The 14,915-nt window shown below is 44.5% G+C and overlaps 1 protein-coding gene across 2 annotated transcripts in view; it reads right to left on the reverse strand.

Moving 5' to 3' along the window:
- The window catches only part of MOXD1 (monooxygenase DBH like 1), a 52,417-nt gene extending 47,183 nt beyond the window's left edge, over positions 1-5,234 (reverse strand). The window contains exon 1 of one of the 2 annotated variants that reach the window (XM_054821197.1): positions 4,491-5,234. In XM_054821197.1, coding sequence (XP_054677172.1) covers positions 4,491-4,766 — 276 coding nt within the window. In that variant the 5' untranslated portion in view covers positions 4,767-5,234. The remainder of the gene's footprint in view (positions 1-4,490) is intronic. The other variant, XM_054821196.1, reaches the window with a different exon arrangement.
- Positions 5,235-14,915: the final 9,681 nt, after the last annotated feature.

A 14,915-nucleotide genomic window follows, 5' to 3' on the forward strand; every position in this document is an offset into this window, starting at 1 on the left:
TGTCACTGTGGCACTCACTTTGCATCTCTCTCTTGGTGCCTTTCAAGTTGTTTTCTAAACACTTCTTTTGTTGCTGTTGGCATGAGTGCACTTAAAAGCAGCATATCGTTAAATACAGAGAATGCTCACTGTTTTCTGTCCTTTAAAATCTCTTCCAAGTACTTCCCTATGAGCAATTAAGCTAACTCTATGGGATACATTTGATAACAGATATTCTTTAGTTTGGGTGACAGTTAACAAGCAAGGCTGTAATGAATAATAAAGTACTTTTTAGTGACACACAGTCCCTATTCACCCTGAGTAGGGACTATTTTTGTACAAGTTCAACAGAAGATTCTAACAATGCAACCCTCTTGTATAACTTGCACAAAATAGGCATTCATCAAGGAGGATTACTCTCCCCAAAATGGGGCTCTCAGCAGCTACGTGCCGTGGGTGGGGATGCACAATTCCAGACAGGGGTGGAGACCAAGGAAAAGGCATGGGTCTAGCATGAAAATGCATGCTGTGTCAATTCATAAGCACAAAAGAGATGCATTTAAAAAAAGAGAGAGGGAAAGGAGGGGAAAAAACTAGATGCAGAAGCTAAGGCTGCTGCGAGAATTGTTATGAACAGTAACGCACGCTACAAGTGACCGTGGCGATATTGCAAGGTAACATTTTGCTAAGTACGAACTCTCCCTCCAAGTCCACCCCCTCCCTACAGAGACAAAGGCAGCTCCCAGCTTTCCAACACCAGCCTCCATTGGTATCTTCTACCTGTTCTCAGACACGCTCACCCAAACCCCACGTAATCTGCTGCTCTGTCACCCCAGGGCTCTCGGTAACATGCGAGAATCACTGATCTCTCTTGCTCTCCCTCTGCGTGGTAGAGCTGTGTCGCTCATGACAATATAGTAAAGCTATGCCTGTATGTATGTATTCATGCTATGTCCTCTACATCCTCCCAAAATATGTCTACATTCCCATTTCAAATACCAAACTTCTGAAACATTAGGACAGTAAATGTATAATTCTCCGACCATTCAAACACTCTCCAAAAACCTACCAGAACCATGAAGGTTTGTTCTTGTCTCATGACATCGTAATGCTTTTCACCTTCATATATTTAAAGAGAACTAAACCTCAGACTTTCAAATCATTTTAGCCTTTGCTTATGCCAGGCACTCTTTTAGCTTCAATAAAGCTCAAACACAGAAAAGCAAGCCAAACCAAGTAACTCATTACACCAAAGTTCAGGAAACACCTAAAAACTGAGAAAGTAAAACCCAATCTCAGATAGAACACTGAGTCACTAGATTTTTTCAGGGAAAGCCCTGCCTGCTGGCAGTGGGAACAGCATCTACTTGCTCTAAGAGGATGAAGAATAAAATCCAGAGGAAATGTTTTCTCTCTTCTCTGAAAACTATCTGGAAGTTTTCCTCTATCACGATACACCAATCTTCCACAGACTATGGAGTATCCCCTTTCTGCTTTTACCTTTATAACTACATTTACACGTTTGCTCCCAGAAGAGGAGTCTTCCCTCCGAGAACACTTTCTATTTTTAAAGGAGGAGAGAGAATTTAAGGGGGAGGAAAGAGGCTAAATTCTCCCAAGAGACTAGCAATTTCAGTGCCCACTTGAAAGGGTATAAAGGTGTTTCAGAACATCTCCTGAAAATCAGGCCACTAACAAGCATCTCAAAACTTTCAAAGAAACCAAAAAATGACCCTTCTAAGAGTTTAGACCACGATGCACATTTTCCAACTGATGATCATGGAATAAAAACATATTTCTAAAACCGAAAAGAAAAGTAAGTTCTTTCATTATAGGGTGTACATATTTTATAGAGTGCAGCTAGGCATAAAACCACATACTTTCAAGGGTACTATCTGTGAAAAAATCCTTTTTAGTAGTAAATAATGTAAATTATGATGATATACACTTAACACAGAATGTGTTTTTAAAATATGAACCGTATTTGTGTGTCCAGTAAAGGGAAGAATTAGATATTATTGAAATAGCATTCTAGAACAAGTTACTCATTTTATAGCAATCCCTGCTGACTGGCCAGAAAAAGCCTTTGGAAAAATTTTGTTTCTTCATCGTCTTTGTTTCTGGCCTTTCCTTTTTGGTGCAAGTATGGAAATATTTTAATCGAGCAACTTTTAAAAAGACCTCAGTCCAGTTGAAAAAGAAACCTTGCTGCCTGGAACTGAAGAAGAAATGGGGATGGAGAAAACCTCAGGTTGCAGGCAAACTTAAAAGATTTAAGTGTTTCTTCTGTGCCTTACCTACTCAAAGTACAACAAAATAACTCATGGCACTTAGCGTAGCAGATGTTCATGTGCTAAATTAGTGTTTCAGGAAAAACATCAGGTGCTCTGTAACAGGAGGTGCTTGCTACAGTCCTTCCCTTTTCTATCTATCTCAGTTGTATTTGTCACGGGATGTCAGTGAATAAAATCTTTGGAAGAAGAATGGAATTTGTTTGGAGCCGTTTTTAAAGGACGCTGAAAACCTGTGAGAGGTGCTGAAAAGAGCTACAAAAGTACTTTGAGTGCTGGGGGAAATGTCCTGCAGTGGGATGCTTAAAGAGCTAGATTTATTTATGTTATGCAAAAGAAAATTGAGAGGTGACTTGATTACAGCATATAAATAACTTTATGGAGGCAGGATGAGGGTTGGAGTCGACTTTTTAATATAGTAGAGAAAATACATAGCTGGAATCTGAACCCAGACAAACTAATAATGGAAATCAGGAATAGCAAAGACTCGCCATTGCCACAAACCAGCAAGAGAAGTGATGGATCCTCCATCACTGGATGTCTTTACAATAGGTTTGGATGCCTTTCTAAAAGGCTTGCTTTACCCACAGGATCTATGAACGAACCAAATACAAAGTCTGTGTTTCTTTTAATGGCGTATCTTCTGAAATGTAAGGCTTTAGCAAGCCTTACAGTCTGTGAGCTAAGAGCTCGTGGCTTGATAACCAGGAGTTTTCAATTATTATTATTATTAATTTATTTAGACTGAGGTTTTTGGAAAAATTATCCTCATTTTGAAATATGGAGAAAAAAATATTCTGAAAATTATCTGTCTGAAATTAGATAAAACAAATATTTCCCTAAACTTCACAAAGTGAATAGGGAAAAAAAGGAAAATTTTATGCTAAAAACTCCCTTTTTCTGGAAAAGGTTTGATTTTATAAAATCTTGACAAATAGTAGGGGAAGTATATTAAGTATTTAGTTTTCTTCTGATGAAATGTTAGTAAAAAATCCATATTCTTACAGCAAAATCTCGCAAAACTTAAGCAGCAGCTTCAAAGATCAACTAGCTCTAACACGATGAAGAGAAGATAGATGACTTCTCCTAGACCGTACTCTTAACAACTGGGTGTTACACTGCTCTTGAATTGCCTCTCTAAAAGTTATTAATCAGGCAACCAGGGGTGACAAGTTGTCATGACAGACCCCATTCCCCTTTCACTCACCCGTGGGACAAGCTGTCCCTGTTCCCCTGGCCCCAGAGCAACTCCCCCAGGCTGGACCTCAGACTGCTGAGAGGGGACTGAAGGTGTGGGTCCCTTCCCCCTCATGGTTTCTACCTCACCAGCCACTGGTGTCTCTTGAAGATGATGCTTCGCTGGAAGCACCAGTGGAGCCCATGTCCTGCACTTCTGTTCCCAGCTGTAGCTCTGGCAATGTCTAGACAACTAGAGGAACATGCCTAGAGAATTATGGCAATACAGCTGGGCTCCTCTGAGGTTGCTTTACCAGATCAAGCACAAGTACCAGGAGCCCCAGTGGTTACCCTGTAAGTTCTTTTCAATAACTGAGTCAAAACACCTCCAGCTGAGGACAGGAGGAACACCAAGGACAGGAGCAGAACCGGCTGCGCCCCAGCAGACAAGTACATCAGCAGGCTGGGAAGCTAGTGGGATCGTGCCCTCCCGTCAGTGGGATTACAAAGAGGAAGCTCAGGTGGCAACCAGGACGACCAAGCTCCGTCACTTGTTGGTTGCACCGATGAGCTAGGGCAGGGTGAGGGGAGAGATGCCGCGCATCGCTGGGAAACTCTGCCATCCCTCCCCTCTTCTCCTCGGGTCTGGGCTCAGGGGGCCGGCAGGGAGAGAGCGCCCAGGGAGAGAGAAAAGAGCCGTTGCATTTTCTGGATGAAGAGGAAGGAAACCCGACACCTTTGACGAAACCCGTGCAGAAGTTTAGAGGGAAAGCTGGCAGGGAGCGGACCAAAAAGGAATAGCTCCTCCGGGGGAGAGGAACGCAGAACAATAGGGATAACCAAAAAGAGGTACGGAGGTGAGGGACGAGGAGGCTGCACAAGAAAGAGAGGCAGGGAAAGAGGGACGTCCCGAGAAAGAAATAGCAGGGGGAAGGTGGGCGGACAAAGGGGACCCGGGACGCGCGGCGGGAACGGGGTGCCGGGAGCGCTCTGCCCCAGCAGGCGCCGGCGGCTTGCGGGCGAGGGGAAAGAGCCGGGCCTTACCTGCAGGTAGGGCTGGCCCCTCTCCACGCCCCCCACCACGATGTCGGCCGAGGCCATGCCGCCGCTGGCCGAGAGCCCGAAGCCCACGTAGCCGCGGGTGCGCACCTCCAGGCGGAAGGCGAGGGCGCTGCCGCGGCGGCCCCAGCGCAGGCGGTAGGCGGCCGCGCCGTCCAGCACCGCGCTGTGCGGGTAGCTCCGCGGCGGCGGCCCGGCGGCGGCGGCGGCGGCACACAGCAGCCCGCCCAGCACCAGCGCCCAGGGGCGCAGCCGCCGCATCCTCCCGCCGCGCACCGGCGGCCGCCTGTGTCTCTGCGTGTGCCCGGGCGCGCGTGTGCGTGTGTGTGCGCGGAGAAGGGGGGCCGGGTGCCCCGGTCACCCCGCCCCCACTGCGGGCGGCACCGTGCCGGCCGGCCCCGTCGGGGCAGCGCGTCCTCGGCAGCCGCTTTGTTCGCTCCCCGCCCCGGCCCGGCGCTGGCGGCCGCCCCCGGTTCCCCCTCCACCGCCCGTCGGGGCCGGGCCGAGCCCCCGCCGCGCCGGCAGCACCTGCCGTGCGCTCGCCGCGGCCGCCGGGCTCCCGCGGGGGCTTCCCGGGGAAGCGCTCGGAGTGCGCGTAAACGAGCGAAAATCCTCCTCCTGACGGGGGAAGCGGAGAGGAGGCGGCGGACAGGGCTCCCCCCGCTGCTCGCTGGGGACCCCCCCGGCCCCACGGGAGCTTTAACTCCAGTGGAAGAAGTCCGCGGGAGGAAGCCCGGAGGCAAAGGAGCGCTTCCCGGCTCTCAGCCGCTTCTTCACTTAGCGAGAGTGCGCTGTGCCGCGGACGGATGGCGAAGCGGGAGATCCCCCGTCGGGAGAGTTATTTTTGCTCCGTAAGTGGAAAACGAAGACCTCCCCAGGGTGATTTGCACCGAGACGGCTCGAAAAGCACAGCTCAAAACCCCACCCGTGCCCACTGACACCCCCGCACCCGTCCCCGGTGCCACCACCACTCGGCCAGCGTGGCCATGCGGTGCCCGGTACACCCCTAACAGAGGCCACATCCACTTCCCCTCCGCACACCGCCAACTCCACCGCCGTTTCGGTAGGAAAGTAAAGACCAGAAAGATGTTTTTTGGAGGAATGTGCCCCAGCCCCCTGCAAATCTGGATGGAAAGAAAAAAATAGCATAGCAGCCAAAAAGGAGAAGATCATGGCCCACAAGAAGTCGTATTGGCCGTTGAAAGCTCCAAGCAATACGAAATCAGTTTTAAGATGAAGTTATGCTGTTTGAATTGCATTTTGTTAATGTTTAAACGAAAGAGAAAGAGCCTGGCACTCAACAGAAATTAAACATTATTTCTATGAAAACCAATCCAACTAGCACATAAGGGAAATTAGTAATGCTTCCTTTTTAGGCTTTTGCATGAAAATATTTCACAAATATCGCTGAGGCTTCCAGAATATCACCACCTACTATGATGTGAGGAATGCATCAAACTACAAAACAATTTATAGAAAATAAAATGCTTTAAAAATGATAGGCAACAAAATTTACTTTTAACTAAAACACCATGAGAAATGAGAGAAAAACAATAGATGCTGGTGAATGAAAATAATTTTTAAAGGAATAGAATTGGTGTGACCTTTCTTCCAATTATAGCAGTAACTTCAAAGGTATAAACTCAGATGACCGACAAAATAGAAAATGGTGAGATGCTGAGTGTTTGGATACTCTTCTAAAGAATTACTAACACCTACAAGCGGATGTGGATTAATTTAAGGAGAGATTGCAAATGCGCGATACGTCTCAAGGCCACGGGTGTGACCTCAGCACTCAACAGGGGGATGCACCCATTGTAAAACTGTGTGTTAAAGAAGGGATCCTTAGGACAGTATGTTTTCTGGGGGCAGGGACAAGGAAGGAATGAAGGGTGTTTCTTAAAATTAGCTTTTTTCTCAATTTTCTTATGAGATTGTATATTATGTTCTTATATAACAGAAACCCTGAGATAAAGTTTCAGTTGTGGACATGACAAGCTCTTACAGCAACTTCACTCTCGGAAAGAATGATTGAATTACACGTCTGCTAGGAGAATTGCTGCCTTTTCAACCACAACAGCGGGCACTGAAGTCCAACTAGTGCTTCCTGTAGTATGCGTTCTGTAAGCGTACAAAATAATAGAAAATACTCACTTTGAAGTACTTCATGGCGTTTCAGTTTGGTAAGGATGGTATTGAGAACATTTTAGAAACCTGTACAGAAGACAGAGTATTGTTATATAGGGAAGGATGACCGAATATCCCACACAACGCAGTATGCTGCACAGCACAGCAAGCAGAAATAGGGTTCCCCAGCCAGCCTGGGCGCGAGTGCCACGAGGGAAGCAGAGCTGGAGGAAGGTGTGCACCATAGGGGCTGTTGTCAGTAAGAGCTGGGCACCTCCCCGTATGAAAGCCTGGCCTCCGCCTCCCGCACCTCCGTCCGACTCCCTGCGCCTCTTACAGCAAACAGGCACAGGCAGAAAACTGAAAAACAGGCTCCAATGAACCCAAACTTGGGGTCAGCTGAGATCATTGCAGTAATTCAGCCAAAAGCCGAGGCAGCAGGATCATCTAGTGAGTTGGACAAACTGCAGTGTATCTCAGACAAGACAAGCCGGAGTTCGTTATAGTGGGTCAGGTAAAAGTGGTAAGACTCACGGGAAACAGCCTGATGTTTCTGGTGAGCTGCAGGGGCCTTGGAGGGTGGAGAGCGCCCGCCCAGCCCGCCACGCAAGTGTCCTGTGCTGGCAGAGCCTGCGGCCAGAGCGTCCCTTTTCATGCATCTGGAGCTAACCCCAGATTGCTCCTGGGCTTTATTTTCTTTTGTGGAGAAAAAAGACATTTCGGGGGCTGAGAGCTGGAATGGAAACAATACTTGAGTTCTTGAAATCCCCCTGGGACTGAATGATCTCTCCGCACAGCTCGAGGGTCAGTCTGCTGCTGCTCAGCAGCTCTGCAGCCTTTATTCCCAAAGCCCTTGTGACCCTTTACCAAAACCTGGGGGTGCTGGTAACCTGTCTTCCAGCAACGGAACTGCATGCGGCATCCCTGCTCACCCCATCACACTGGCCACGTTTAGACTAGCAGGAGTGCAGGAATAGCAGCCCTGTTGCTTTCAGATCTCCAGCAGATATTTTTCCATTAGGACAAACCATCCCAATGGTTTTGCAGAGCTGTGCACTTGATCTACAAACACTGTGACAAAACCAACCTTTTTAAACTTGCTGCTATTTATAATCCTAAGAACAATACTCATGTAATAAAACTTTCCTAGTAGAGTTAGAAGAGGCACTTTGTGGGCAGAGCAGTACAATTCCCAAAACTCACATTAAGAGACTTTGGTGACTTCACTGAAAATTTTTTGCATCATTAAGAGACCAAACTCACATGAAGAAAATAGAGCCTAGATCTGAGCCTTGGCCTAGAAGTAGTGCTGCTGACAGGAGCACAGGGCGACGTCAGGTTACCACCTTCTCCTGGCTGAACTCAATCCCACCGCTTCTGTTCTAGAGGAGGGTGGTCACCTAACCAAGCACAGAGAGGTTCAGAAAGTGGTTTTCTTTTTAAAAATCTCTTACACTGTTACTGAAGATGATCTTGCCAATTGCTCCCTCATACCATTACACAGCATGGTTCATATACTAAAATACTATGTAAAAATGGCACCTTGTTCATATCACAAATATTTGAGAGAAAAAAAAAAGCACAACATCTATAAAGCATTAAAAACTTCCTAAAAACGTAGACATCTTTTGATACAAACCAGTGCACTTTGCTATAGGAGACACTCCACCCACCAACCCCCAAGACTGCAAGGAAAGAAAGAACATGTCACAGCTGAAACAACAACCTGTGACTACGCAGAAGAAAGCTGGCCCTCAGCCAGCGAGCTAATTAAGCTGTGTAAGAAAAATCTTAAAAATCACTTGGAACCGACAGTGACACTGGATTTCATCCGGAGCAACAACATGAATGTCTCCCTGGAACACACCGCTTACCTAAAAACACTCCTGCGCCAGACACCCCTCATCTAATTAGTATAGAAACATTTGAAACCATCTGCATAAGGACCTTCTTGGCTCCTGCAAGAAATGCATGGAAATGCATTACATACCAGGATGGCACCACGTACCTGTGAGTAATGCTGTGAAGAACAGAACGTAGCAATTACTGTAAAACAAATCTGCTATTAAACCTATACAAAAAGCATGTAAACTGTGTGTATGCCCTGTGTGACAGATAGATGGACAGGCAGGTAGAATTGTAATTACATCTGTATTAAGTTAGTAAAGATACATATGAAACATAAGAAAGCATTTTAAAATGGTACTTGCACTGAAAGGTACATATGTTAAAAGGTATTCCACTATAGGGAACATCAGTGCCAGAACAGATACACTCAGTGAAAGATTTAAAAAATAAATAAATAAAATTGAGATTGGGTTAAATTTGAATGAAAGGGAATGAATTCTTCCCCACACCTGAGGAGATAACGGCTGTGTAGAAATGCCATTGCTGAGGTATCTCCTTGTGGCACTTGCTGTGAGTCAGCTCCCAGCATCACACTGCACGACTGACGGCAGCTAAGTGCCTCCTCTCGCAGAGGTACTCGTAAAAGAAGGGAAAAGACAACAACCACAACCGAGAGAAATGAGAGACTCTTTGCTGTAAAGCCTGTCGGCTTTTCCAACTGGTCTAATAAAACTCTTGCCCTCCAATTTTCTCTCCCAAGAGAAGTAAGAAGTTTTTATGAACTTGAGTCAAGGTATTTGGAAATTTGGCAACGTCTCAGGAAACCAGCCTGCCAGTGTGGAAAAGAAAGCTAAATCATTCTGCTAGTGCCCCAAGCACAGAATCAGGAAAATAATTTTTTTATAATACTGATTTTATTTTTCTGTCCTCGTGCAAGTCATTTAAAACATCAACTGACATGAGTCCAAACTCATCATAAGAATAGCTGAAATCGTACTAGTCTTTATTTATACTAGTTTGAGATTAACAGAGCATTGAAAACATAGGTTGTAGGTAGCACAGGAGAGCTCCAAAACTATCCTGACCTGAGCCAAGGTTAAGCTGCTTCAAGAACAGAAAGGTAGAAATGCTCCACCTCTGTACCCACTGGTGCTAAACATTGCTTCCAGCTCCAGTGATTAATGTGTATTACTTCCTAAGAAGAGTTTGTAGCTCCTCAGTATGCCAACCTGAACACCCAGCAAAAGAAAACTACAAAACAAGTATATGAAATGCATAGAAAGAGAATAAAAGAGACTGATAAAAGCCTTCATGCAGTTACTCTGTTTACAGTGATCAATTAAATTGTAGGCATTTTCCACTTTAGAATGTAAAAATAATTTTCAAGTATTTGGGAAATGGGGTGGAAAAAGGACAAGGAAAAAAACCACTTTTAAAGACTAAAAGATTAAGTAATAAAGCAAATTCTGGACAAAATATATACTGAACTGCTGGAGAAGTTGTATCCCCACTTTGACTGATGTCTCACTTTCAGAGGGCTTCCATTTTCGGAAGACACAATGGGGCCATATGTTTCCCCTCTCAAAGTTAGTCAATGCCTTTGATATCTTTTCAGAAAAACACAGCAGTGCACAGGAAAGGTAGATACACAGCTTCTGGGGTATTTACATGCCCATGTTGCTGTTCTAACTACAGCTTCAATAAACATCATTAAAATAAGCACAATGCTCTTTTCTCCCACCTTAATCAAGTAGGTTAAGACACAACAGTGGTTCCCACCTTGAAGTTTTTTTTCCCTCTAAGTTAAATACTTTGAATAAACATTTAAGACCAGCCAGATCATCGCATGTGCCCAAAGAAATGTTTGGCGCTGGCGGAGGCACAGGTGGAACATTTCCACCTTCCTCTTCTTGAAGCAATCTTGGCCTTGAATCAAGACAGGAGAGTTTTCCAGCTCCTCTTGTGCTGGTAGCAATGTTCCTGCGAGCCCATCCTGCTGGCTCAGCATTTCAGAGACAACATCAAGTTCAACCCACAAACCTTCCCATTCTCGCCCCCCCCCCCCGCCCCCCACTGAATGCCAACAGGATTGTGTACCCTAGAGTCAGTGATACTGGGTTTATTCTGCATAGGTATTGTCCCACTGTAATAAACTTCCAGCTGGATTTGCAAGCTACGTCTCTAAACCTCTTGGATCACATCGATATGAAAATCTGGATTTATGTAGGTCATTCTGATGTGGGACATAAATCATATTAAAAGGGCAAATAAAAGGTGCTTCATTTCATCTTCACAGGTGAGAACAGACTTCTTGTTGCCCTGTCAGCAAGATGGTGTTGCTATTGGCTAGGTAGTATCTAAAACATTTATAAAAGCCTTTGCATTAATTAGCAATGTATAACCAATATTCAATATTCATGGCTTTCCTGCACGTAAGCTGAATTGCATAAGAGAACAGCCAGCAGGCGTCTACCCTAAAGTATGCCGCAGAGCACAGGATACATTAGAAACAGGCTGAAACCGAATTCGTATGTCTCCGGGATATCCTGTTAGTCTGCAAATAGACCAGACAGCAGCGCTGGGCTGCTCTCCGCCGGGAATGCCTCCATGCCACAACACACCAGGCACGGGTAAATTACGTGTTAGGTCACTACCCTTAATCAGGCTAAATCTTCGTAATTAATTGGCTCATTAAGGAACAATAGAGAGGCGTCATCTCTTTGCCCTTTGCTCCCCGGCTCCTATCAACACCCAGGAGCATCCTCAGTAGGGTGGCACCGGGAGGCAAAATGCTTCTCCTCTTTACCTGAACTCCTTACCATCTGCTAAACCCGGGTATTCCACACGGCAATAAAACCTGCCGCATTTAGTTTACGTACAGGTGTTAACAGTTGTAACGTGTAGGCCTGAATTAGTGAGCAAATCACTATATATAATGAGTATGAAAACAGTATATATTTTTGAGGGAATTCTCTATAACTTTAAATGTGCACCAACTATAGCTGAAAAATTAAAAAAAAAAAAAAAAACAAAATATAGAATTGCATATATTATTTTTTCAAAACAAACAAGGAGTCTGAGACTTCTGCTTTGGGGTGGTTTATGGTACTCCAAAATGTCTGCAATTCTGACACCTCTAAATTGGTTTCTCATAGTCCCATTAAAAATTGCATCCATATTTTTGAGAAATATTTCAAAGATTTTGGTGATTACACAAAACATCTGGCTGGATTAAGCACTATAAAATAGTTTCTCTTTTCTAAGCTTTCTTCATCTAAAAAGCACCTCCTATATTCTTCCTCTCATACGACCAGATAATTCTATTTATTTGGAGTAGAGGCAGAGTGCAGGAAGCCAGCCAGCCCCGGGAAGAACATGTTGGGTTCACCACGATGACACCACTGAAAGAAATGGAGTTAAACTACATCTCTCTGCTCTGTCTTTGTAATTTCAAACATGAGTAAATATCTGGAAAGCCAAGGTTATTTGACTCAATTTTTTATTGGTTATACCAAGATCGTAGACAGATTATAATAGATTTTACTGGTTAATTAAATATTGTCTGCTGCTATCTCCACATAATACTAAATTTCTGAGAGTATTTCTGAGTATATGCCAATAGGTTAATAATGATTTAATATTAACATCTCTTTGGCCAAAAAAAAAAAAAAAGAGAGAAAAAACAGGTTGTCAAATAATTGTCAGATTGAGAACAGACCTGTGGATTTTTACTTTATTTTTTCCTTAAGACAGACTGGCTAAAATCAAAATGACAGTCTTTATCAGAGTAATGCAATTCCCAGGTTAGGATTAACTTCATGAGACCGTCTAAGCCAAGGCCTGGCTCCGAGGCAGGATCAGCTTTACCTGTCAGACCCAGGAGGTGTCTGTCCAACCTCTCCTTCAGCATGTCCATCAATGTGGATTTTTTTTCTCCTCTCCTCTCTCTATCCTTTGGACACACTGACTCTGATCCATCACCATTCTTGTCATTAGAAAGCTGTTAGGTGGCCAATCTCTGAAGCGGCAATTTCAGCCCTTAACTGCTGTTCTGCGCCTCAGCTATTTATTTGTGTGGAAGCCAACAGAGCTGCTCTTGGAGGGGAGGAAGGCGCTTCCTGGTCCCTACCCCTCACTGTCTTGGAATAGTTCAGAAACCAGCTGGTGGATATAGGTTTTCAACCGGTATGACTTTTGTAGGAAGCTGAAGACCATCCGTCCTGCGCAGCCTTTTCTGTATCTAAATGAACAGTCTCTACTTTTTTCCTAATTGGACAGATGGATTAAATGGATTTGGATTGCATAACTTACCTCTGGGTTTAATTTCCATCTCTTATTTATAATGTGAAAATTAGAGAACAAATGCAGAACAGGAGAGCAGGAGGTGGGACTTGGTACCTTTGGGGGAATGTGTTCTTCTGCAGAAGCGGAGAACATCCCCGTGCCCTACCCTCTGTGCAAACAGCCTCCATAGCCAGTCAAAGCTATAAATATACAGAAGAAACAAAAAATGTAACAGAAAGAGGGTGCCAAATGTACTGCATCCTTTGGACGACAATGGTAGCATCTGTTTTCCCAACAAATTCTGAAGATTAGCTTTAATTACACCATCACAAAAGTTTACAGAATTTTTCAACACAGCAAACTATTGAACCCCATCCTGTTTCCATTGAAGTCAGTGATAAATTCCCAACACAAACAGGAGAAATAACCTTGCTTTTGAGAAGGAAAACAGTCCTTGGTAGAAGAAAACCACAACAACCTTCTCTCAAACTTTGACGCGCTCTGCTGAGCTGAGATTTTTTACTCAGAACTGACGCAATACATTTTGCTCCTGTATATATATGGTACACCCCCCCAAACGCTTATGCACACACAAGATGGCTTGTATTTAAGCAATTGGTTGAAACGTGGAGTTTATATGTAAAGTGTGTGCATATAAAGTGTACACAGGGTGAGGGATGAGATTCTTGCCTGCTGATTTGAAGGTAAGTTTACTGTAAGATTTCCAAAAGATGTTGTTCAACATGGTCATCATTAAAATGTCTGGATTTTTCTCCTGGATTTGTTGAATTGCTTGTCATGGTCATAGATGTTTTTGTCAAGTTTTGGACCTGTAATGACAAGCACTGTTACTACACAAATGAAAGGAATATGACAAAAAGCAATGAAATTAAAATCCTTAAAATTAACAAATGACATCATCTCTTGACATTAGTGATGTCAGCAATGGATCACTAACTTCAGGGGAAACAAAGCAGATGTGGAGAAGGAACACAAAAGTACAAGACCATAACATCAAGCATAGAAAAAAATAAAGTCACAGGTATGTGACAGAAAAAGTACCCTGGAAGCAGTGATGCTGAAAGAGAGCGAGGCATCTGGCTAATTCATCTACTGAACAGGAACCCCCAGTGTGAAACGATGAGAGAGAGGAGAGCTGGCTGTGCCTCCAGGACCCCTATGGACAGGGTCCACACACTGGAAAGATAGTTAGGAAACTGAAACCATACAGAAAATGACTGAAAGACTCACTGACGGCCTCGAAAACCTGCTTCCGTTTCTTAGCTCTGAGCCAAAGGTAAGCGATCATGCCTTGTAAGTACCAACAGATAAAATTACAGTTAAAAATATAATCTGTAAATAAAGATATTGCCCAGCTGCATCACCAAAAGCAAAAGCTGTTCAAATTCAAACCAAGAAGGACAATTGTATGGAAAAGTTAAACAGTAACCATAAATGCTTGACCAGCTTCCCAGAAGGTGTGGTGGGTGCTCAGGCTCTGCAGGCTTTGAGGCAGGACCCATGGTCCTATATGCAGGTATGCGCCAGCTCAACCCAGAGCTGTGAATCAGGTGCAGAAATTTCTGGGCAATACTCCGTGGTGATCAGGCATCAGAGTCACAGTAGCCGTTCTGGCCTTTACATTGGCAGGGGATAGCAGGGCATGGACTTTAAATAAGAAATCTTCATGGGAAAGCTAAATTCCGATGCTTAATGACAAGTTGTCATTGTAAGAGATTTTAATTGGTGTAATAAAACCTGAAGTGTGTTTGGGCTGCTGCACATGTCCTGTTCTTACTGCATCTGAGCTGGGTAAAATGATTGCTGCCCCAGCCAAGCCCCAGATACTCACCCTCGCTCTCCTAGTCGGGAATTACCACTTTTCTGCCATCTCTCCCTTCCTTCCCTGCGCTGCTGCTGCTCCTCCATTTACTGCCCTAACCACTCCCTAACCCAGGGCTTTCCAAATGAGTGGACCAAAAATCCTGCTTTTAAAGCTTTTAAACTAGCCTAGCTCATAGTTTTGGCAAGAAATTGCTTTTATTTTCAGGTTTGTTATAGAGCCTTGCCCCATATTTGTATGATGAAGAAGTCTTGCAATCTCTTTGCAACACCACCATTTACCTTCTTGGCAGCTGGTTGTGTAGGGAG

The sequence above is a fragment of the Grus americana genome, chromosome 3, assembly GCF_028858705.1.
Source record: "Grus americana isolate bGruAme1 chromosome 3, bGruAme1.mat, whole genome shotgun sequence".
Classification (NCBI taxonomy): Eukaryota; Metazoa; Chordata; class Aves; order Gruiformes; family Gruidae; genus Grus; species Grus americana.